Genomic DNA, 23,026 nt, shown 5'->3' with positions numbered 1-23,026 from the left:
CTGTATAAAATAAACATCTCATTGATATTTTTGAAATTTTTCTTGCTTAAAAGCTAGATATTAATTTTATAAAACACATCAATAAATATCTAAAATTAGACAGCTCATGGGTTTATAAATCTCCTTCCTCTGTACTAATAATTTGAAACTATTTTTAGAAAAAGCAAAAATTTAAAACAATATTAAAATCTAGCTTCTGAAAACACTTTCTTTCACATTCTATAAAATCAGCAAAAAGCTGCACTTTACTCAGAATGTAGTTTTTTTAATTTTGTAAACTAAGAGTTAAAATTCAAACTCTGGATTCTGCCAGAGTAAGGCAAGTAAACTTACAGGGACTGTTTCCCTATCTTTTAAATGGTGATGTATATAATACCTCATCATGGGTCTATAGGAAAGATCAGACAAGAGATTAAGTTTGAAGTCTAGTGCTGAGTACATAGTGGACGCTCAATCAATGATACATATCATTCGAAAGTTAAAGACAGTACACCTGCAGGAACTACCTCTTCCTATATCGAATTCTTTTGTGTCAACAGTCTCAGATGTGAAGACAATTATGAATTTTGTTACAGATTCTTAAGAAGACATATCCCTTTTATTCTCTTCCTGAAGACTCAGTGATTAAATTGGCAGTTTGTTGTTTTCATTACCATTGTGTAACTATTTTTTCCTTAACATTTTATGAAATACAATTTCAAGACCATTTTCAATAAATGGGGCTAACAAATAACTCTGCAATGGGTCTGAAATTTAATCCAACACCATACACACTTGTCAATATTTCCTGAATCTGTTCTTTAAAACGCTATAAAATTTTGCTTCCTTTTTTCATTTCTCTTCATCAACTTTCTCTGGGTTTCAGTCCTTTCAGGAGAGGGCTGAGCACCCCTCCATGTATAACCAAGGACATGGAATCCCTGTCCTTCAGGTACTGAATGAATGGTCCATTTGGAAAATACTACCTGTTTCTAACATAAAGAAAAAACTGGGCCATTTAAAACAAAAGAAGTTATAAAAAGCAATGCTTCAAAAAAAAAAATGAACTTGAGATACTCAATTTATGTAGACTAATTATATATTATGTAAATCGACCTATACAGGCATGTGTAAAAATCAGGTCATCACGTGGTTTTCTCTAATCCTTAAGACTACTGCTACCCATAAGAATCTTCTGTCATTATGCAAATAGTTTACATCTATGATCACCAACTAAAACAGGGTTACTGAAAAGTTAAGAGTAAAAAACTTAATCTTTTATTAAATTTAACTATTAAATTTAAGTAGCCACATATATCTACTATAACGGTGAACAAAGGCTAACACATTCTCTTTCTCTTTCTCTAAAGTTTTTTTGATGTGGACTATTTTTAAAGTCTTTATGGATATGTTACAATATTGCTTGCGTTTTATTTTTTGGCCCTGTGCCCTGTGGGATCTTAGCTCCCAAACCATAATGGAACCCAAACCGCCTGCATTGGAAGCAAGGACAACCACTGGACCACAGGGAAGTCCCTTTTTTATTGTTCCTTTTCATTACCATTGAGCCCTTTATCCAGATGGTCTCATTGAACACCTTGTTTTAAACCCCTTCTGTGATCTCTCTTAAGATCAAACAGCTTGACAAAACTGTAATCTCAAAACCAAACAACTACTGAAACAGAATTTTAAAAGCCAGCTTTAAAATGCACTTTTTGATGAAGAGCACTGCAATCAGTTATTTTAATTTTATAATCACAATTTACTAAAGAAAAAAAAATGCATACGTCTCAGAGTGCTTCAAATTTAACTTTAACAACACAGTATATAACTTCCCTCCTGAATTATTTGTCAGCTACATAATTACTCCCAGGGTAAAATAAAGGCATAATTAAAAACAAGTAAGGCATAAATCAAAGTACAAGCAAGCAGAATTAAGAGAACAACTGGAAATTATTCTGTATCTATCTATTCACTGTGATAATACAGAAATTAATGACTAGAAATATGATGGCTCAAATGCAACAATACAATGAATTAGTCAGTGAAGAGCTATGTAATTTTTATCTCTAGTATTATTTACCACACCACCAAAGATCAAGAGTTACCCCAATTTTAAGGGATTTTTGGATGACTGATGATGGCTCTTTCCAATTAAATCTAAGCATACATTATTTTAAAGTAAAATGATTAAAAAGCTATCATAAAAAAATGTTAAGGGTTTTAAGCGCCCTCTTTCTTTTTTCATAAGCTTCCTCTCTGTTTCTCCACTCCACACGTAAACACAGTCTTTTTTTTAAAGCACAAATGTAGGTGTTAAGAAGAAAAACAACTCTTGGGGCATGTCTGTTAAGAACTGCCTCTCTCTGGGACTGGTATTAATGTCATCACTACCAATCAATTCCTCCTTTCTTCTGCCTATCAACTTGGCTTTCAGTATCCTGGGGGTGAGGAGGTAGGTAGGAGGGTGGAACAAGTGAAACAACATCAGTATTCAAACATAGGATTCAAAAGAATTCAAACAATGTGAATGCAAGTTATTTGCTAAACTATATATGAATTTCTGAACGATTGCTGACTTTTTTTTTTTTTTGGTTTGGCATTTGAGTAAACATTAGAAAACTTACTAAAGTGTAAAGTAAAGCAAAGTGAAGTCGCTCAGTTGTGTCCAACTCTTTGCGACCCCACGTACTGTAGCCTGCCAGGCTCCTCCATCCATGGAATTTTCCAGGCAAGAGTACTGGAGTGGGTTGCCATTTCCATCTCCAGGGGATCTTCCCAACCCAGGAATCAAACCCAGGTCTCCTGCACTGCAGGCAGACTCTACCGTCTGAGCCACCAGGGCACCGCTCCCCGCCACCCAAAAAAAACAACTTACTATTCTGCGTCAAAGCTTGAAGTAGACAATCCAAGCATCCTTCTAAACTATCATCAGTTCTGTCAACAGCTGTAATCTTCAGCTTCTTCAAGATATCACTGAGATTATCTGCTTAGAGAAAAAAAGAGAAATCAGAAACCTCACTAACCATCATGTTACATGATAAACAGTACAAACAGGCAAAAGGCTCCCATTATGGTGAATTATTTTCATATACGTTCCAAACAGCAATGGACTATACAAGTACTCATTTTTAGATAAAATTTTATCCATTTAACTCATATAAAATAGTCACTTCATCTGTATGATACCAAGAATATTCTATAGTCACAGAACATCTTTTCAGCATTCTTATACCTTATCTATTGTTCACGAACCAGTCATGGTTAACTTAAAAAAATGAAAAGTCCACAAAAACTTGCATAAGCTTTGCAAGTAATAATGGATTACATTTTTTTGGCTTCCTCTGTTGCATTTTAAATACATAAAATGAAAATGAAGCTTTAGAAAAGTTTCAAAATAATTTGACTTAAAATAATAAAGTCTGTTTATTATTATGGGCTTCCCTGATGGCTCAGATGGTAAACAATCTGCCTACAATGCGAGAGGCTCAAGGATGGGGAAGATCCCCTGGGGAAGGAAGGGAATGGCTACCCCCTCCATTATCCTTGCCTGGAGAATTCCATGAACAGAAGCCCCTGTCTACGGGGATGCTCACTAATATAAAGCTTTTAAAAACTGCCACTTAAACCCTTCAAAGTACTGCTTTAAGCCAAAACGTGTACATTCTGGAGTTTACAGCACTTTGCATGCTCGGTCGCTAAGTCGACTTTTTGTGACCCCATGCGCTGTAGCCCTCCAGACTCCTCTGTACACAGGATTTCCCAGGCAAGAATACTGGACTGGATTGCCATTTCCTCCTCCAGAGGATCTTCCAGACCCAAAGACTGAACCCACGTCTGCACTGACCATTGGAGAAGGAACTGGCAACTCACTCCAGTGTTCTTGCCTGGAGAATCCGAGGGACGGGGGAGCCTGGTGGGCTGCCGTCTATGGGGTCACACAGAGTCAGACACGATTGAAGCGACTTAGCAGCAGTAGCAGCAGCTACTGCATTGACAGGCGGGTTCCCTACCACTGAGCCACCTGGGAAGCCCTTTAAAACACTGCTCTTCTAAATTATATATGAATTTCTCTAGACCATAGATTGTTAAAATTTTTTTACATATTAAAAATTATTTAGCATGCCAAGGAGTTATTAAATTTTTATTGAAGTATATTTGATGTACAATGTTATATAAGTAATAGGTGTAGAGTACAGTGATTCACAATTTTCAAGGTTATAATCTATTTATAGTTATTATAAAATACTTGCTGTATTCCCTATATTGTACAATATACCCTTGTAGCTTATTTTCTACATCATAGTTTGTACTACTTAATCCTCTACCCTTTTATTGCCCAAGCTTTATTCTATGTATCAGTGAGACTGTTTCTTTTTTGCTGTATTTACCAGTTTATTGTATTTTTAAAGTTCCACATATAAATGATACCATACAGTATTTGTCTGACTTACTTCACTTAGCATAATACTCTCTGGGTCTACCCACGTTGTTGCAAATGGCAGAATTTCCTTCTTTTTTAATACTGGAATACTGAGACAAATAATGTATGATATCATTTACATGTAGAATCTAAAAAATACAGCAAACTAGTAAATACAACAAAAAATAAACAGACTCACCAATACAGAAAACAAAGTAGTGGTAACTAGTGTGGAGAAGGAAGGGGAGAGGGACTTCTATGAACACTGGGATGAATGTAACATTCTGAACTAGTGTTTTGGTATGTATACCCAGGAGTGGAATTGCAGGCTCATATGGTAGTTCTATTTTTAGAGAAATCTCCATAGTGTTTTCCAGTGGTTGCACCAATTTACATTCCTACTAACAGTATATATACAAGGATTCCCTTTTCTCCACATCCTCACCAACATGTGCTACCTGTGGTCTTTTTAATGACATCCATTCTGTCAGGTGCTGGGTGATATCTCATTGTGGTTCTGACATATTTCCCTGATGATTAATGATGTTGAACATTTTTTAATGTGCCTAATGGAGATCAGTCCTGGGTGTTCTTTGGAAGGACTGATGTTGAAGCTGAAACTCCAATACTTTGGCCACCTGATGTGAAGAGCTGACTCATTTGAAAAGACCCTGATGTCGGGAAAGACTGAGAGCAGGAAGAGAAGGGGACGACAGAAGATGAGATGGTTGGATGGCATAACTGACTCAATGGACATGGGTTTGGGTGGACTCCAGGAGTTAGTGATGCATAGGGAGGTCTGGTATGCATCACAAACAGTTGGACACAACTGAGTGACTGAACTGAACTGAATGGTCATCTGCATGTCTTTGGAAAATATCTGTTCAGGTCTTCTGCCCATTTTTTAATCAGGCTGTTTGGCTTTTCTGATTTTAAGCTGTATGAGCTACTTATACATTTAGGAATATTAACCTGTTATTGGTCATATTATTAGTAAATATTTTCTCCCATTTAGTAGGCTTTTTGTTATGTTGATGCTTTCCTTTGATGCACAAATGCTTTTAAATTTAACTAGGTCCCATTTGTTTATTTTTGCTTTTATTTATTTCCTTTGCTTTAGGAGACTGATCCAAAAAACTACTGCTACAATTTATATCAAAAAGTGTTCTCTGTATATTTTCCTCTAGGAATTTTATAATTTCTGGTCCTATATTTAGGTCTCTAATCCATTTGGAGTCTAGCTTTGCATATGGTATTAGAAAATGTTCTAACTTCATTCTTTTCCATGGAGCAATCCAGTTTTCCCAGCACTACTTACGGAAGACACCATCTTTTCTCCATTGTATGGTCTTGCTTCCTTTGCTGTATATTAATGGATCATAACTGTGTCAGTTTATTTCTGAGCTTTCTATTCTCTTTATCCTTGGTGATGCCTGTGCCAGCCCCATACTGTTTTGATGACTGCAGCTTTGTAGTATAGTCTGAAGTAAAGGTGTGTAATTCCTTCAGCTCTGGTCTTCTTTCTCAGGATTGTTTTGGCTTTTCAGGGTCTTTTGTGCTTCCACACAAATTATTATTTGTTTTAGTTCTGTGAAAAATGCCATTGGTATTTTGACAAGGGTTGCATCTGTAGATTGCCTTGGGTAGTATGGTTATTTTAACAATAGTAATTCTTTCAATCCAAGAATATTGTATATCTTCACCTGCTTGTGTAATCTCAATTTCTTTCATCAATGTCGCATAGCTTTCCAAGTACAGGTCTTTTACCTCCTCAGGTTGGTTTATTCCTAGGTATTTTATTCTTTTTGATGCAACAGTAAATGGGATTATCATCATAACTTCTCTTTCTGATAGTTCATTGTTAGTGTATAGAAATGCAACAAATTTCTGTATAATAATTTTGTACTCTGCAATTTTACCAAATTTACTGATAAGGTATGATAGTTTCTGGTGGTGTCTTTAAGATTTTCTGTGTATAGTATCATGTACGAAAGAGCTCTTTTTAAAATTATTTATACTGATATCTAACATACTAAAAATTAAAAATGAGACTTTTTTAAAGACTGACTTTGGTAATTCATTTAAAACTAATATAAAACTATTAACATAATTATATTTTTAATGAAAAATACTTCTAAACTGAGAAAACTTACAGAAGAGCAGCACTGCCCTACATTTTCACAAGTCTCTATAACGTCTGCCCTATAGAAGAAAACTGGATTCTCATATCTGCTTCTGTACTCAGTTGTTTATAATTTGTTGTTTTGGTTGAGTAGAAGAAAAAAACCTCAGCCTCACACATATACACAGTTGAGAAACAAGAGAGTATTTTAACTGCCTCTTCAGATAATGGTGGGCATTATTTGATACCATACCAAAACTTAATGAGCAGTATTTTTTTAAACATTAGTTGCCATGTGAAATCTGAAACATAATGAACACTGCCAAGTTACATGAAAATCTATTGCTCTTTTGCACTCTGAAGCTTTTATACATGCAATATGTTTATCATCGATGAACTGATCATTTAAAAAATTAGGTCATGGAGATAATGCACATCTTCCAACTATTTGACACATTCCATTGTACTATTTCAAGATATCATATTTGTTAATATCATCACTAATCTTTTTTAACGACTAGGTATTAGGAAGCTATCAAGCTGAAAGTGATACAAGTTTTCCAAAGTTCCAATTTTCTCTTAAAAATTCTTAATTTTATCACTAGGAACAGATACTGTCAATTTTTTCTTCAGTGACAAATTAACCTCATTCCTTTGTGAGAAAATATCTGCCAATTATGAAAAGCCAGCTTATCTCTCAGTTCTTAAAAAAAAAAAAAAAAAAAGCTATTCCATGGGAAAAAAGTATCTGTCAGCCCACAACTCAAGAGTGCACGACTGCTTTACTTAGAGATAACTATCAGAGTAACAATGCAATGCAAGTGTTTTATGTGTACTTCCCATTTTATCACATAGTATACTTTCAAAATGTGTACGAAAAGGTTGAATGTTTTAAAAACATGGTCTTTTTTTTTTTTTGATGTGGAATGTGCCAAAAATCTACACTGAATTTTTTACAACACTGCTTCTGTTTTTGTTTTGTTTTCTTCTTCTTCTTTTTTTTTTTTTTTTTTGACCCTGAGCCATGGGAGATATTAGCTCCCAGATCAGGGACTGAACCCATATTTGATACATTGGAAGGCAAAGTTTTAACTACTGGACTGCCAGAGAAGCCCACATCATGGACATTCTTAAGTGAAATTGGCATTCTTTTCCAACCTCAAGTATATGGTAATAAAGAATACAATAACTACTAATTATTGCAGTTTCTGATACTACTGATTAGCACACACTGAAGCACCAGCAGTTATCAACTCCAATTACTTTTAGAACACTGTGAATGCAAATGTCAACACAGTGAAAGAGAGAAAAAAATGTCTTGATACTACGCAAATAGTTTTGACGTCACAGACACCCTAACAGGATACCAAAGACCCCTGAGATTGCTGCTCTGGTATCTGAATTTCAGGCATTTTCTTACTTCAAAGTAAGGCATAAATTTTAATAGAATTTTGTACACTGCCAGCTTATGACCTTGGTTCGTTTCCAAGGCAAACCACTCAATATCACAGTAATCCCAGTCTAAACCCCAACCACTAACGCTGAAGAAGCTGAAGCTGAACAGTTCTATGAAGACCTACAAGATCTTCTAGACCCAACACCAAACAAAGGTCCTTTTCTTCACAGGGGTGTCAGTGTTAGTCACTTAGTTGTGTCTGACTCTTTGTGACCCCGTGGACTGTAGCCCGCCAGGCTCCTCAGTCCATGGGATTTTCCAGGCAAGAATACTGGAGTGGGTTGCCATTCCCTCCTCCAGGGGATCTTCCTGACCCAGGGATCAAACTCGGGTCTCCTGCATTGCAGGCAGATTCTTTACCGTCTGACTCACAAGAGAAGCCTCATCACAGGGGAATGGAATGCAAAAGTAGGAAGTCAAGAGATACCTGGAGTAACTGTCAAGTTTAGCCTTGGAGTACAAAACGAAGAAGGGGAAAGGCTAACAGTTTTGCATTGGTCATAGAAAGCACACTCTTCCAACAACACGGAAGACTACTCTACACATGGACATCACCAGATGGTCAATACTAAAATCAGATTGATTATATTCTTCCCAGCTGAAGATGGAGAAACTCTATACAGTCAGCAAAAACAAGCCCAGGAGCTGCCTGTGGCTCAGATCATGAACTTGGGCATTTTCTTACTTCAAATAAGGTATAAACTTTTCATTTATTTATTTATTTTTATTTTTATTGGAGGCTAATTACTTTACAATATTGTGGTGGTTTTTGCCATACATTCACATGAGTCAGCCATGGGTGTACATGTGTCCCCCATCCAGTGCACAAGCCCTGAGCACCCTGCCTCAAATAAGGTATAAACTTTAATAGACTTACTGCAAAATTCAGATTTAAACAGAAGAAAGAAGGGAAAACCACTAGGACACTCAGGTATGACCTAATCAAATCCCTCATGATTATCCAGTGGAAGTCACAAATAGATTCAAGGGATAAGATCTGACAGAGTGCCTGAAGAACTACGGACAAAGGTTTGTAGTACTAGGAGGTGGTGATCAAAACTATCCCTAAGAAAAAGAAATGCAAAAAGGCAAGATGGTTTCCTGAGGCGGCCTTACAAATAGCTGAGAAAAGAAGACACATGAAAGGCAAAGGAGAAAAGGAAAGATATGCCCATCTGAATGCAGGGTTCCAAAGAATAGCAAGGAGAGATAAGAAAACCTTCCTCAGTGATCAGGGCAAAGAAATAGAGGAAAACAACAGAATAGAAAAGACTAGAGATCTCTTCAAGAAAATTAGAGATACCAAGGGAACATTTCAAGCAAAGATGGGCACAATAAAGGACAGAAATGGTAGGGACCTAACAGAAGCAGAAGATAATAAGAAGAGGTGGCAGAATACACAGAACTATACAAAAAAGGTCTTGATGACCTGGACAACCACAATGGTGTGGTCACTTACCTACAGTCAGACATCCTGGAGTGTGAAGTCAAGCGGGCCTTAGGAAGCATCACTATGAACAAAGCTAGTGGAGGTGATGGAATTCCAGTTGAGCTATTTCAAATCCTAGAAGATGATGCTGTTAAAGTGCTACATTCAATATGTTGGCAAATTTGGAAAACTCAGAAGTGGCTACAGGGCTGGAAAAGGTCAGTTTTCATTCCAATCCCAAGAAGGGCAATGCCAAAGAATGTGCAAACTAATACATAATTGCACTCAATTCACATGCCAGAAAGTCAGGCTCAAAATTCTCCAGGCTAGGCTTCAACAGTACATGAACTGAGGACTTCCAGATGTATAAACTTGATTTAGAAAAGACAGAGGAAAAAAAAAAAAAGAAAAGAAAAGACAGAGGAACTGGAGATCAAACTGCCAACATCCATAGGATCACAGAAAAAACTACAGAAATTTCATAAGAACATCTACTTCTGCTTTATTGACTACGTGAAAGCCTTCTGTCTGTGTGGATCACAGCAAACTGTGGAAAATTCTTAAAGCAATGGGAATACATGATTACCTTACCCGCCTCCTTGAGAAACCTGTATGCAGGTCAAGAAGCAACAGTTAGAACTCGACATGGAACAATGGACTGGTTCAAATTTGAAAAAGGAGTACATCAAGGCTGTATATTGTCAAACCTGCTTATTTAACTTATAAGCAGAGTACATCATGTGAAATGCCGGGCTGCATGAAGTACAAGCTGGAATCAAAATTGCTGGGAGAAATATAAACAACCTCAGATATGCAGAGGACACCACCCTATGGCAGAAAGCTAACAGAACTAAAGAGCCTCTTGATGAAGGTGAAAGAGGAGAGTGAAAAAGCTGGCTTAAAATTTAGCATTAAAAAAACAAAGATCATGGCATCTGGTCCCATCACTTCATACTCCATAGCGAATAGATGGTGAAAAAATTGAAAAAGTGACAGACTTTATTTTCTTGGGCTCCAAAATCACTGCGAACGGTGACTGCAGCCATGAAATTAAAAGACCTTTGCTCTGTGGAAGAAAAGTTATAACAAACCTAGACAGCATATTAAAAGCAGACCTGTCACCTTACCAACAAAGGTCCAAAAAGCTGTATGGATGTGAGAGTTGGACCATAAAGAAGGCTGAGTGCTTAAGAACTGATACTTTCCAAACTGTGCTCTTGAGAGTCCCTGGGACTACAAGGAAATCAAACCAGTCAATGCTAAAGGAAATCAACCTTGAATACTCATTGGGAAGGACTGATGCTGACGCTGAAGCTCCAAAACTTTGGCCATCTGATGCGAACAGCAGACTCATTGGAAAAGACCCTGATGCTGGGAAAGATTGAGGGCAGGAGGAGAAGGGGGCGGCAGACGATGAGATGGTTAGATGGCATCATGAACTCAATGGACATGAGTTTGAGCAAACTCAGGGAGTTAGTGAAAGACAGGAAGCCTGGCGTGCTGCAGTCCATGGGGTCACAAACAGTCAGACATTACTGACTGACTGCCCCCGCTGCCAAGTCGCCTCAGTCGTGTCCGACTCTGTGCGACGCCATAGACGGCAGCCCACCAGGATCCCCCATCCCTGGGATTCTCCAGGCAAGAACACTGGAGTGGGTTGCCATTTCCTTCCCCAATGCATGAAAGTGAAAAGGGAAAGTGAAGTCGCTCAGGTCGTGTCCGACTCCTAGCGACCCCATGGACTGCAGCCTACCAGGCTCCTCCGTCCATGGGATTTCTAGGCAGGAGTACTGGAGTGGGTTGCCATTGCCTTCTCCACTGACTAAAGAACAATTATAAAATAAGTGGTCATTTATTTTCCATGCTAACCCAGGAAAAAGTAAACTTAAAATTTTATGTTATATATTACTAACATGCTCCAGTGATGCCTCATACAACTTGTGGCTAACCTAATAATCCTAAATAAACTTTATTAAAAATTTCAGTGTATCATTCACAACCACTGTTAATACTTATTTTCTTAAGAGAGCTCAAATAACTTAAGAAATTGATTTTTTTCCCTAAAGGAAAAGAAAACTATGTCCATATGTATGTCTTCTGTTAACTAAAAAGAAGTCATAAGGAATCATATCTCAGATATACTTGTTCAATCTTAGTAGGTAGCTATTAGGTTGATTTTTCTGAAATAAAGTATGAATAAGATATAATATCTAAGCTGATATTACTAAAAGTAACAAATATTTACCACAACACTGAGGGAAAAACAAGATACGCTGTTAGTCAAATGATAATAATCCATCAAAACTATCAGTTAACAAGTAACAAAAGTAGTTAAGACTTATTTAGTACTATGTGTATAGACATCTGGACCTGTTTTCCTTCTTTCTTTTCCTTGATTCTGTCCCCAGTGCTCCTTGCTTGACATCCCCTTCTCATTAAGTTTCAGCTTAACTGTCACCACCCCAGAGACCACCCGTGCTCGTCTGAATCTCCTCTCGCTCAGCCCTCCAGGGTTATTTTCTATCACTGCATCCAGCCTTCACAGCTGCTCCGCCACTATATTGTATGGGGCACCTTGTCAATTATAGTCATTCCTCTATACCTATTACTTGGCACAAAAAGGTAGCCAGTCAATATTTGTTAAACTAACCCAGTGCATAAAGGACCGCGTTCCTCACTTGCAGAAAGCTGTCTAGTTACCATCCTCTGTATCACCCACTTATGAGCCAAGGTATACCAACGGGGAAGGGAAGGTATTCAATAAATGTTACCTGTTAAATAGGCATTCCATATCTCAGAAATATAAATCAGGATGTTATATTTTAATATAGAAAGATATTAATGAAGCCAATTTAAGTACTTAAGGATATAAAATATATAACTAAAAATGACATACATTTTTTAAAAGATTTCTACTCAGTTAAAAAAAAAAAACCATTCAGTCTCTCCATTGAAATAATTATATATGTAATGATGTGAGACTTTTTGAGGAAAAGTTCACCAAATTCTTCATCCAGAGACAGTCAAAGCTGTCAACAGAATTATTACAAATTTAATATATTTTTTAAGCATTTTAAATGAATTAAGAGGCTACTACTTAAAAAACTCGTACTGTGAATCCATTTAAAAAGTGTTAGAATGTTGATATCTTGATGGGAATAGTGATTACATAAGTATGTACATTTGTCAAAGATCAAACTGTACACTTAAAATCTGTGCATTTTAGTTTGCGTGAATTATACCTCATTACAAGAGCATACTGGAAAATAAAATGACTGGGGCAGTAACCCCTTTTCCACTGGTCTCAAGCTTCCTTACCAGGAATTTCTATTACAGTGACACGTCTGCCTCCTCACTCGGCAACTACCACCTCCATTATCCAGGAGAGGAGTGATTTATCTCACTAACAAGTCGAAAGAGAGGAACTAGGTATGCATAGCTCAGCCCCTCCTGGGCTCCTACCTTCCAGCAGAAGGGGCAAGAATTCTGTTTCTCCCTCTCTTTGGCTGTCCAGCTGCACCAGTAACAAGCTTATTAGTGAACATATCTAAGTCAGCCCTGAAGTATTAGCTGTTACTTTGTGACTATGCAAATAAGCCCTGTCTTTCACTCTAGACTTCATCAATTTTAAAGCAGTTATTCTGAATTCCACCAGAGAATTCATCTGCTTATATCGCCAATGATTCTGAACTTGGGCAGGGATGCTATGCTAACTTGCTTCAGTCATGTTCGACTCTTTGCAACCTCATGGACCACAGCCCGCCAGGCTCCTAAGTCCATGGGATTCTCTAGGGAAGAATACTGGAGTGGGATGCCAACAGAGGGTATTATTTTTGGACTCCCTCAAACTGTGACAGTAGTGAATCCTTACCATCCGAATTTTTTGTGCATACATCCATATTTCTGTATTTTACATTTACTATCCTCGACTCAATGGACATGGGCTTGGGTGGACTCTAGGAGTTGGCGATGGACAGGGAGGCCTGGTGTGTTGCGGTTCATGGGGTTGCAAAGAGTCGGACACAACTGAGCGACTGAACTTAACTGAAGTGAATGATTTAAGACGGACCTCCATGGTGGCTCAGTCGGTAAAGAATCTGCCCTCAATGCAGAAGACCCTGTTTTGATCCCTGGGAGTCAGGAAGATCCCCTGGAAAAGGAAATGGCAACCCACTCCATTATTCTTGCCTGGAGAATCCCATGGACAGAGAAGCCTGGTAGGCTACAGTTCATGGGGTCACAAAGAGTCGGACATTATTTAGCGACTAAACCAAGATTTAAGACACTATTAACTGTTCTAATAGAAAATTTCTAAGCTCCTGGCTGGTGGGGAGGGCAGAGGCAGTAAGTAGAGCAGGCTAATTTTCATGTGAAGTTCTAGTAGTAAGCAGTATTAACAACTAAAATGAATTTTTTTTCTTAAAGGAATAATTTCTTATATGACAGCATATGGTTTAGCTTATCTTATGAAAGAAAATATGACATCGTCAAAGAGTTAAAGGAAAACTGACTTTGGTCACTAATTCTGTGTCTCCTACTTCTTAACCACTCAATCACTCTTAAAACCACAATCTAACAAAGTTCTCTAAAACTATCAAAATTAGTCTAGCAAAAGTCTTAAATGATATCTTGACAAGTCCAATGGACTTTTCTTGACTCTTTTATTTAATATTCTTGCAACAAGACTCTTTCTCCTCCTCTTACTTCAAAGCACTAGTGTCTCTGAACATTTGTTCTTGGTCTTCTTCTCTACCTGCCCCTTTAATGTTAATGTGACCTTGGTTTTGCCCAGAGTCCTCTTCTCTCTCTGGATAACAGACATGTTCACCAGAGAATTAGAATGGTATGCTGATCAGTAACAAAAATACCCAAATAATCCAATCAAAAGATGGGTAAGAGACCTAAACAGACATGTCTCCAAAGACATACAGGTAGCAGACATAACAGACATATGAAAAGATGCTAAACAATGCTAATTATTAGAGAAGTGCAAATCAAAATACAATGGTTATCACATGATTCAGCAATCCCACTCAGCATATATATCTTTTTAAATTAGAGCCTTCATCTTTTCCAGATATACGTTTAGGAGTGGGATTCCTGGATCATGAGGTAATGACCTATACAGGAACAGAATCTAAAAAAGTATGGCTATATAATGATATATGTATACATATATAAGAATGGAAAAAATATATATATATATAGTCACTAAGTCGTGTCCGACTCTTGCAACCCCATGAATGGTAGACCCTCGGGCTCCTCTGTCAATGGGATTTTCCAGGCAAGACTACTGGAGTGAGCTGCCATTTCCTCCTCCAGGGGATCTTCCCAACCCAACGATCAAATCTGCGTCTCCTGCATTGGCAGGTGGGTTCTTTACCACTGAGCTATCAGGGAAGCCCACAATGGAATATTAATCAGCCATTAAAAGAATAATGTTCTGCCATTTGCAACAATGTGGATGGACCTAGAGGTTATCATACTAAGTGAAATCAGACAAAGACAAGTATTATATGCTATGACTTACACATGGAATCTAGAGGAAGACAAGTATTATATGCTATAACTTACACGTGGAATCGAGAGGAAGACAAGTATTATACGCTATCACTTTCACGTGGAATCGAGAGGAAGACAAGTATTATACGCTATCACTTACACGTGGAATCTAGAGGAAGACAAGTATTATATTCTATCACTTACACGTGGAATCTAGAGGAAGACAAGTATTATATGCTATCACTTATACATGGAATCTAAAAATTAGTACAAATGAGCTTATTTACAAAAGAGAAACAGACTCACAGACAGAAAACAAATATGGTTACCAAAGTGGCAGGGAGGTATAAATTGGGAGTATGAAAATAACAGATGCACACTACTACATATAATCAACAAGGGTTAACTGTATAGCACAAGAAACTATATTCAGTATCTTGTAACAAACTATAATGGAAAAAAATAGAAAAAGGATATAGATATATACATGTATGTATAGCTTAATCATTTTTCTATACACCTGAAACTAACACAATACAGTAAATCAACTACACTTCAAAAAAATTATTAAAAGAATAAATATATAGAACGTTATGCTGGCTCTCTTTCTGTCCTTCCTTCCTTTACCCAGCTGAACAGATAACTTCCTTTATCTATCCAGCCATCTACCTATCAGTGTGAAAAACTGCACTTTTCAGACCTTGTTGTATTTGGATAAAATATGACTATAACTTTTGTTAACCATGATCAGCAAGCTAGCTCTCATTTCAGGTGTTTCCTCTTAGAAGCCCTTGTTAAAGATATTAAGACATGAACACAGCTATACTTCCTGCTGCTGCTGCTGCTGCTAAGTCACTTCAGTCGTGTCCTACTCTGTACGACCCCATAGACGGCAGCCCACCAGGCTCCCCTGTCCCTGGGATTCTCCAGGCAAGAACACTGGAGTGGGTTGCCATTTCCTTCTCCAGTGTATGAAAGTGAAAAGTGAAAGTGAAGTCACTCAGTCGTGTCCGACTCTTAGTGATGCCATGGAACGCAGCCCACCAGGCTCCTCCGTCCATGGGATTTTCCAGGCAAGAGTACTGGAGTGGGGCGCCATTGCCTTCTCCAATACTTCTTGCTAGAACTTTTAAAAAATTTTTCACTTATTTTTCTTAGTTGGAGGCTAATTACTTTACAATATTATAGTGGTTTTTGTCATACATTGACATGAATCAGCCATGGATTTACATGTATTCCCCATCCTGATCCCCCCTCCCTCTCCACCCGATTCCTCTGGGTCTTCCCAGTGCACCAGGCCCGAGCACTTGTCTCATGCATCCAGCCTGGGCTGGTGATCTGTTTCACCCTAGATAATATATGTGTTTCGATGCTGTTCTCTCGAAACATCCCACCCTCGCCTTCTCCCACAGAGTCCAAAAGTCTGTTCTGTACATCTGTGTCTCTTTCTCTGTTTTGCATATAGGGTTATCGTTACCATCTTTCTAAATTCCATATATATGTGTTAGTATACTGTATTGGTCTTTATCTTTCTGGCTTACTTTACTCTGTATAATGGGTTCCAGTTTCATCCATCTCATTAGAACTGATTCAAATGAATTCTTTTTAATGGCTGAGTACTATTCCATGGTGTATATGTACCACAGCTTCCTTTAAAACAACCTTGTCCAGTCTTTTCTCTTCTAATGCTGTATACCATTAGGCACCAGAGGCTCTTTATGCTCCAATTTCTCTTCTATCAGATAGAAAGTCAATTTACTGTTCTTTATTTGTGTATTGCAATGGAAATGTTTTAGTAAGACCTAAAATTTTACAGCTATCAGTTTCTCTTTTCTTTATATCAATCTAAAAAAAAATGATGAGAAAGGTGGGGCTATTTTTATATTTAAATAACTTGACTACAGAAGTGCTTAAGATAATCACTTTCAAAGAATATACTGTGCAAAATGGCCAGTCTCAAAATGAGACAGTGTTATATTAAGATAGGAAGTCCTGAAATTCTTTTTTCTTGAAAGAGAAAAACAACCACTGTTTATTTCTAATATAATAATGTAAAGTAAAGGAGTGTGCACTGTGCAACTTTTGCTTTACAGTCAACCTGAAGAGTGGGGTTGATGGTCAGAACAGCTGATGGTAGAGAAGACATACCATTCATTTTTAACACATTTGTATTTTCCAAGTATTGTTCCCTAATTAAATACCAGAATGCTGAAAGCACTATCTCATATGCAAGTATACTGATATTTAGTCACAAAATAGATCCAAAAGGGAATTATTTTAGGATCCAGAATTATTCAGCTTTTAGTGTTATGTTCATTTTTTCTTTCTGAATCTCATTAATCCAAAATTTGTTTTTTTTTTAATTGAAATAGAGTTGATTTACAATGTTTCAGGTGTACAATAAAGTGATACGGAGATACATATATATATACGAAAAACAGTGTGTACATATACATATACACACTGTTTTTCAAATTCTTTTCCATTATAGGTTATTACAAGACATTGAATACCGTTCCCTGTGCTATTACAGTAAGTCTTAATATTTTATATATAGTAGTGTGCATTTGTTAATCCCAAATCCCTAATTTATTCTTCCCCCTCTAGTAAATGCAAGCTTGTTTTCTGTGTGTTTGAGTCTATTTCTGTCTTGTAAATAAGTTCCTCTGCAATGTCAGATAGTCAGAATAGAAAAAGGAGTCCAAAATGGTAGAATCATGCAGAGGGTTAAAAAAAACAACAACAAAAACCCATGAAAGGGGAAGTGGAGGACCAGAGTGAGAACCACAGGCAAGAAAACACTGACCAAAACACAACCCCTTCCCTGAGTGCTGCTGGGCATAAGGAAACAGAAAGTACAAAAGGAGAAGCCAAGAAGGCTCCCTGTGCTTCTTCAGGGGTCCGCCTGCTCGTGTGTCTCAGGAGTCTGCTGCCTGCTTGAGCTGTAACTAGTTTGTCACTAAGAATACTGCCTGCTTAATAAAATCCTGTGCTTGAGCGACAAGTTCTTCAGTCATTCCAAATCTTTGTTATGAGCAGACAAGACCTGAATGAGAGAAATAAACCAGACTGACGGGATCACTTCTTTAGATTCCAAATGTAAATCCTGAAATTCTTCGTGCTATTCAGGGTAGCATAATTTTAATAGTTTATCTTCTATACAGAGGTTATCTAGAAATAATCCCTTTAGCTTCAAGGTCACTGGATGTAAATAAGTGTATATTCTTAAATGTTAATTATATCGTCTTACTATATAGTAGTAAGATGGATGGACAGACTGATTGACAGATATTTATCTCTCTGGACAACTAAATCACTATTGATGACAAATGCTGCTAACCAGGTTTGTGAAAGTTCAAGATCTATTTGTTTATGCCCCAAATTCAAATTCCACTCAGTATTTTCTAAATATACAGTCTCTTAGTAATAGCAACACTCTTATGAGAGAGATTAAGTATTTCTTGAGACTGAAGAGAATATAATCTTCATATACATATAAAGTAGCAAAGCTTTACCATATCATTATTACACCAAATAAAAAACATTTTTTTTGTACTAACAAGCTTTTGAAGCACGTAGAAGATAGCCAAAACATTGCCTGGAAGAATTTCATATTTATCTCAAAATGAATGGCATTAAGTCAGTTTAGGGCAAGTGGCTTAGGGAGCTGGAAATAATAACAATCTCTCTTGAATATTTTATTTTATTTATCAAAAGGGTTTACTATCTGACAAAATTATTTTTTAAGTTTGTCTAGTAAAGTAGGAAGAAATCATTGTTTTTTTACCAGTGTGACAATGGAAAGTAGTGTATTAAAATTCATAGTATTTTCAGCTTTTGTAAATTGACTCAGTTTCTTATTATTTTGCTTAATGTATCTTTATAGATTAAGTCCTGAGTCAAGGCTAAAACCCAGAACCTTTTAACAAATTAGTCTATTCTGTCTTCCATTAAGTTATACTATGTGTGAGGAAATAAAAAACCTTTAAAATATATTTGCTTCCTTCTTTCTTTTAATCCATTTCTGCTAGTTAAAAACTCAAAACCAACAGAAGATTTAAGTTCCCTCTGGTTAATATCCCTTCTCCTTTACAAATCTTAGATTCTGTAACTTTCTTATCAACACTAAAATGAGTATGTTAAGATTGTTTCTGAGTCTTATGACACCTGGGTCAAACTTCTCAATTTCTATTCACCTGGCTAAAGACCTCAGAAATATGATCTTCTCAAAGCATATGACTATTCTTTCAAAAGTACTGAGTCATTCATAATTACCTAAAGTTCAGAATACCTTACATCAAAGCCAAGAGCTTCAACTAATATTATGCCCTCATCTCTTATTCTTTTTCACACAACATTATATGTCAGTCCCACTACATTACCAGCTTTTTTGCAGGCATACATCCCTTTTTATAACTGTGCTTATTAAATTCTCCCTGTCTAAAATGCCTTTCTGTGCATTCTCCATCTACAGAATGACTACTTACACTTACTCCGCAGAATTAACTAACATTCAATTCTGATGTGAGATATTCTATATTCTTGCAATCAGAGCAACCCCTTCCTTTTCTAGGCTCCCGTATTTTGTTCATAACCTCAATGATGGCACTGGGTTCACTATTTTCTATATTGTCATTGTTTCACTGTAACAAGCAACTCAAGGGCAAAGATGGCAGCATATTTCAATGATTAATAGCCTCTGGAGTCAGCTCATCTGGGTTCAAATCTTAGTTCCACCACTTAAATTGTACAAACTACACAAGCTTATTTTCTTTGTTTTCTCATATATAAAATATAGATGACAATAATAAGTAACACATAATAATAATGTGCTGTGCTTAGTCACTCAGTCGTGTCTGACAATCTTTGCGACCCCATGGACTGTAGCCCACCAGCCTCCTCTGTCCATGGGGTTTCTACAGGCAAGCATACCAGAGTGGGTTGCCATGCCCTCCTCCAGGGATAATAACAATGATATAATGTGTGCTAGGGCTTATTGTAAGAGCATTATGCATAGCCTCATTTAATCCCTGCAACACTTTGATGAGTGTTATTATAATGATATAATACATATATAACATAATATATAGTATAATAATATAATAATAACAACACTCACCAGAGTGTTGCAAGGATTAAATGAAGTTACACATAATGCTCTCACAATAGGCCCTGGCACACATTAAACAATCAACCACTGTTGATGACTGTTGATATAATAATTAATAACTGTCAAAGTTGTACTACTCATTACACCCACCATGCTGTCTCTCACACAGTAAGCATTCGGTGAACAACTGCTGCACAGAATTTAACGGCACCCACCAGATGTGACCCATCAAATGAACTATTTTCAATTTGCTTTTTCAATGTTATTTAATGTTTTATACACGTACACAAAGCTTGATTAAAATGCATAAATGTGATAATATCGTCTCCTTTTTTGCCTGGTCTTCCTTGCCCCCGTAGCAACCTCTCAATAACCTAAGTTTTTTAAGCTTTCATTTTTTTTTTTAACAACCTTTACAGAATCATGTATAGATATATACAGTAAATCTGGGGAGCTTTGTTCACTAAAATGGGATTACACACACTTTTTTGCATCTAGGTTTTATCACTCAATAACTCATAAATTACTCTAAGCCAATCTGGATAGTTCTCACTCATGTTTTTAAATAACTGCCATACTTCATAGTACAGATATACACCACAATTTAGTCAATCATTCCTGTATACATTTTCACTTTCTTCTGCTGTGTTTCATTTTGGTCATTGGTACCACTAATGCAATAAGCATCACTGGGCATGTACAGAGTACTTTTGGTTTCATGGGATAGCCTCTCAGGATGGAATTGCTGATATTTTAATTTTAAATGGGGCTGTCCTGGTAGCTCAGACAGTAAAGAATCTAAATGCTGCAAACAGCTGTCCAAAAAGGATGAAAGATCTCACTTTTCTTATAGCTATGTATTGATAGTATTCTTTTTCCAGTAATCTGGCTAACAATAAATATTGGTATCTATTTCTTGATGGTCTGATGGCTTTAGAGTTAATATGTAGTTGTTATTTTAATTTGTATTAATTTAATCACTATAAGGGCTTCCCTGGTAGCTCAGTTGGTAAAGAATCTGCCTGCAATGCAGGAGACCCCGGTTTGATTCCTGGGCCGGGAAGATCCCCTGGAGACAGGATAGGCTACCCACCTCCAGTATTCTTAGGCTTCCTTTGTGGCTCAGCTAGTAAAGAATCCACCTGCAATGCAGGAGACCTGGGTTTGATCCCCGGGTTGGGAAGATCCCCTGGAGAAGAGAATGGCCACCCACTCCAGTGTTCTGGCCTGGAGAATTCCATGGACTGTATAGCCCATGGGTTCACAAAGAGTCTGACACAACTGGGCGACTTCCACTTCACTTCAACCAACATAAATGCCAGCATCTTTTTAATGTTAGTTGGCCACTGGCTTTGCTTCCCTGTAAAATGCTTATTCACGCCCTTCACCTAGTGTTCACAGGTTCGTCAGTCTTGCTGTTACTGTACAGTGCACACACTAACCTTCTGTCTGTAGTCCATTTAACTCTGTCTCTCCAAATCTACTACTATTCCACTAAAATCGTTTATGTATTTTCCCCTAATTTTCTTTTATAGCATCTGGATTTCCAGCCATGGTTAAGAAACTCTTGGGCTTCCAGCAAATGACTCAATTTTCTTACATTACTATGATTCTTTTAGCTTTTATTTAAGGCTTTGATTCACAGGAATTCATTTTTACATATGGCCCAAGATTAGGGTTTATTTTTATTTTATTATATCAGGAGTAGTTTTAATACTCCATCTGTTTCCCGTGGAATTAAACTACCACCTTTGTCTCTTTATACAGAAATGTATTTTCTGAAGTCTCTCTTCTTTCCAGTGACCTTTGTCTATTCTTATACTAACATGATATCTATGTAATCAATCACACTGGCTCTATCTAATATTCTGATTTTCTGGTTAAGCTAGTACTGCCACTATGTTCTTTTTCAGCTAGTCTCTCAGATTTTTTCCTTCTCTAAGAGCTTTAAGATCATTTCATCTCATCATTCCAAAGTGATGAATGAATAAAAACCCTCCTGGGATTATAACTGGAATTATATTCAATTCATATCTTAACTGGGATAATTTGCATTCTTAACACTATGAAGTCTTCTCTTAAATATATGTATTTGATTTTATTCTGATCTTATTTTTGGTGTCGCAGTAAAATGTTCTATTTTTATGTAGATTTTTAATTTATTATTAAGTCTATTTGAACATATTTTAAAATTATGTCATTTGTGAGAACTCAATAATTTTTCCCAATATCATATGTAGGTATTTATGCCTAGAGCAGGAAAGAGCTACTTTGTATAATTATTACATAATCAGCTAAATTCTCTTATTAATGTGAAGTTATTAAAAAACAGCACTTTTTAATTTCCTGAATTTTCTATATACACATTTATATGATTAGTAAAAACAAATCACATTATTGCTTCTTTTCTAATGTTTAGACCCATTTCCAAGACAAGATCAAAGGAGAAAATAGTTCTAAACTCGATTAACTCATGGCCAACTAAGTTAATTTCTTTACGTTAAAATGCAATATAGAAAACTTTCTGTCCTGCTCTTAAAACCACTGTATCCTCCCTGACTCTCTGAAAGCGAGATACACTCACATAAACATACATACATACCTAACAAAACAAGGACTTATTTCTTGTCAAGCTAAAAAAGGTTTAGTAAAAAAGTTCATGACTCAGTCACCACTGTTAATACTACAGAATCCTGGGGGGTCAAAACAGCAACTGGCAGGGGGAACATCTGAGAATATAGGAAAAGATTTAAAATTTAATCATTCACTATTATCTTCATAATTATTGTTTGGTCATAGAATAATTTAAAAATTAAAGTGAATATAAAGCTAATGTAAATAGACCATTTTCTTTAGCTTCCAAGATTAAATTCCATACAAGTGGTCTGACAGGAGTCTACCTATTTAGTGAATACTAAACTTGACTTGAAAAAGAGATATCTGAGTAAAAATGTAACAGTTCAAAGTGTATGTGCTGCAGTATTTACTTTCAACAGCAATTCAAG

General features: G+C 36.7%; 1 protein-coding gene across 1 annotated transcript in view; it reads right to left on the bottom strand.

Annotated features, from left to right (window-relative positions):
- RAP1GDS1 (Rap1 GTPase-GDP dissociation stimulator 1) overlaps positions 1-23,026 on the bottom strand; it is a 121,927-nt gene that overhangs the window by 76,625 nt on the left and 22,276 nt on the right. The window contains exon 2 of the mRNA XM_043438461.1: positions 2,858-2,968. Within this exon, the coding sequence (XP_043294396.1) occupies positions 2,858-2,968 (111 nt within the window). The remainder of the gene's footprint in view (positions 1-2,857; positions 2,969-23,026) is intronic.

Source organism: Cervus canadensis, chromosome 19 (genome assembly GCF_019320065.1).
Source record: "Cervus canadensis isolate Bull #8, Minnesota chromosome 19, ASM1932006v1, whole genome shotgun sequence".
NCBI classification, from domain to species: domain Eukaryota; kingdom Metazoa; phylum Chordata; class Mammalia; order Artiodactyla; family Cervidae; genus Cervus; species Cervus canadensis.
Note: the sequence above shows the minus strand (reverse complement) of the source record. Positions and strands in the feature narration are given on the sequence as shown.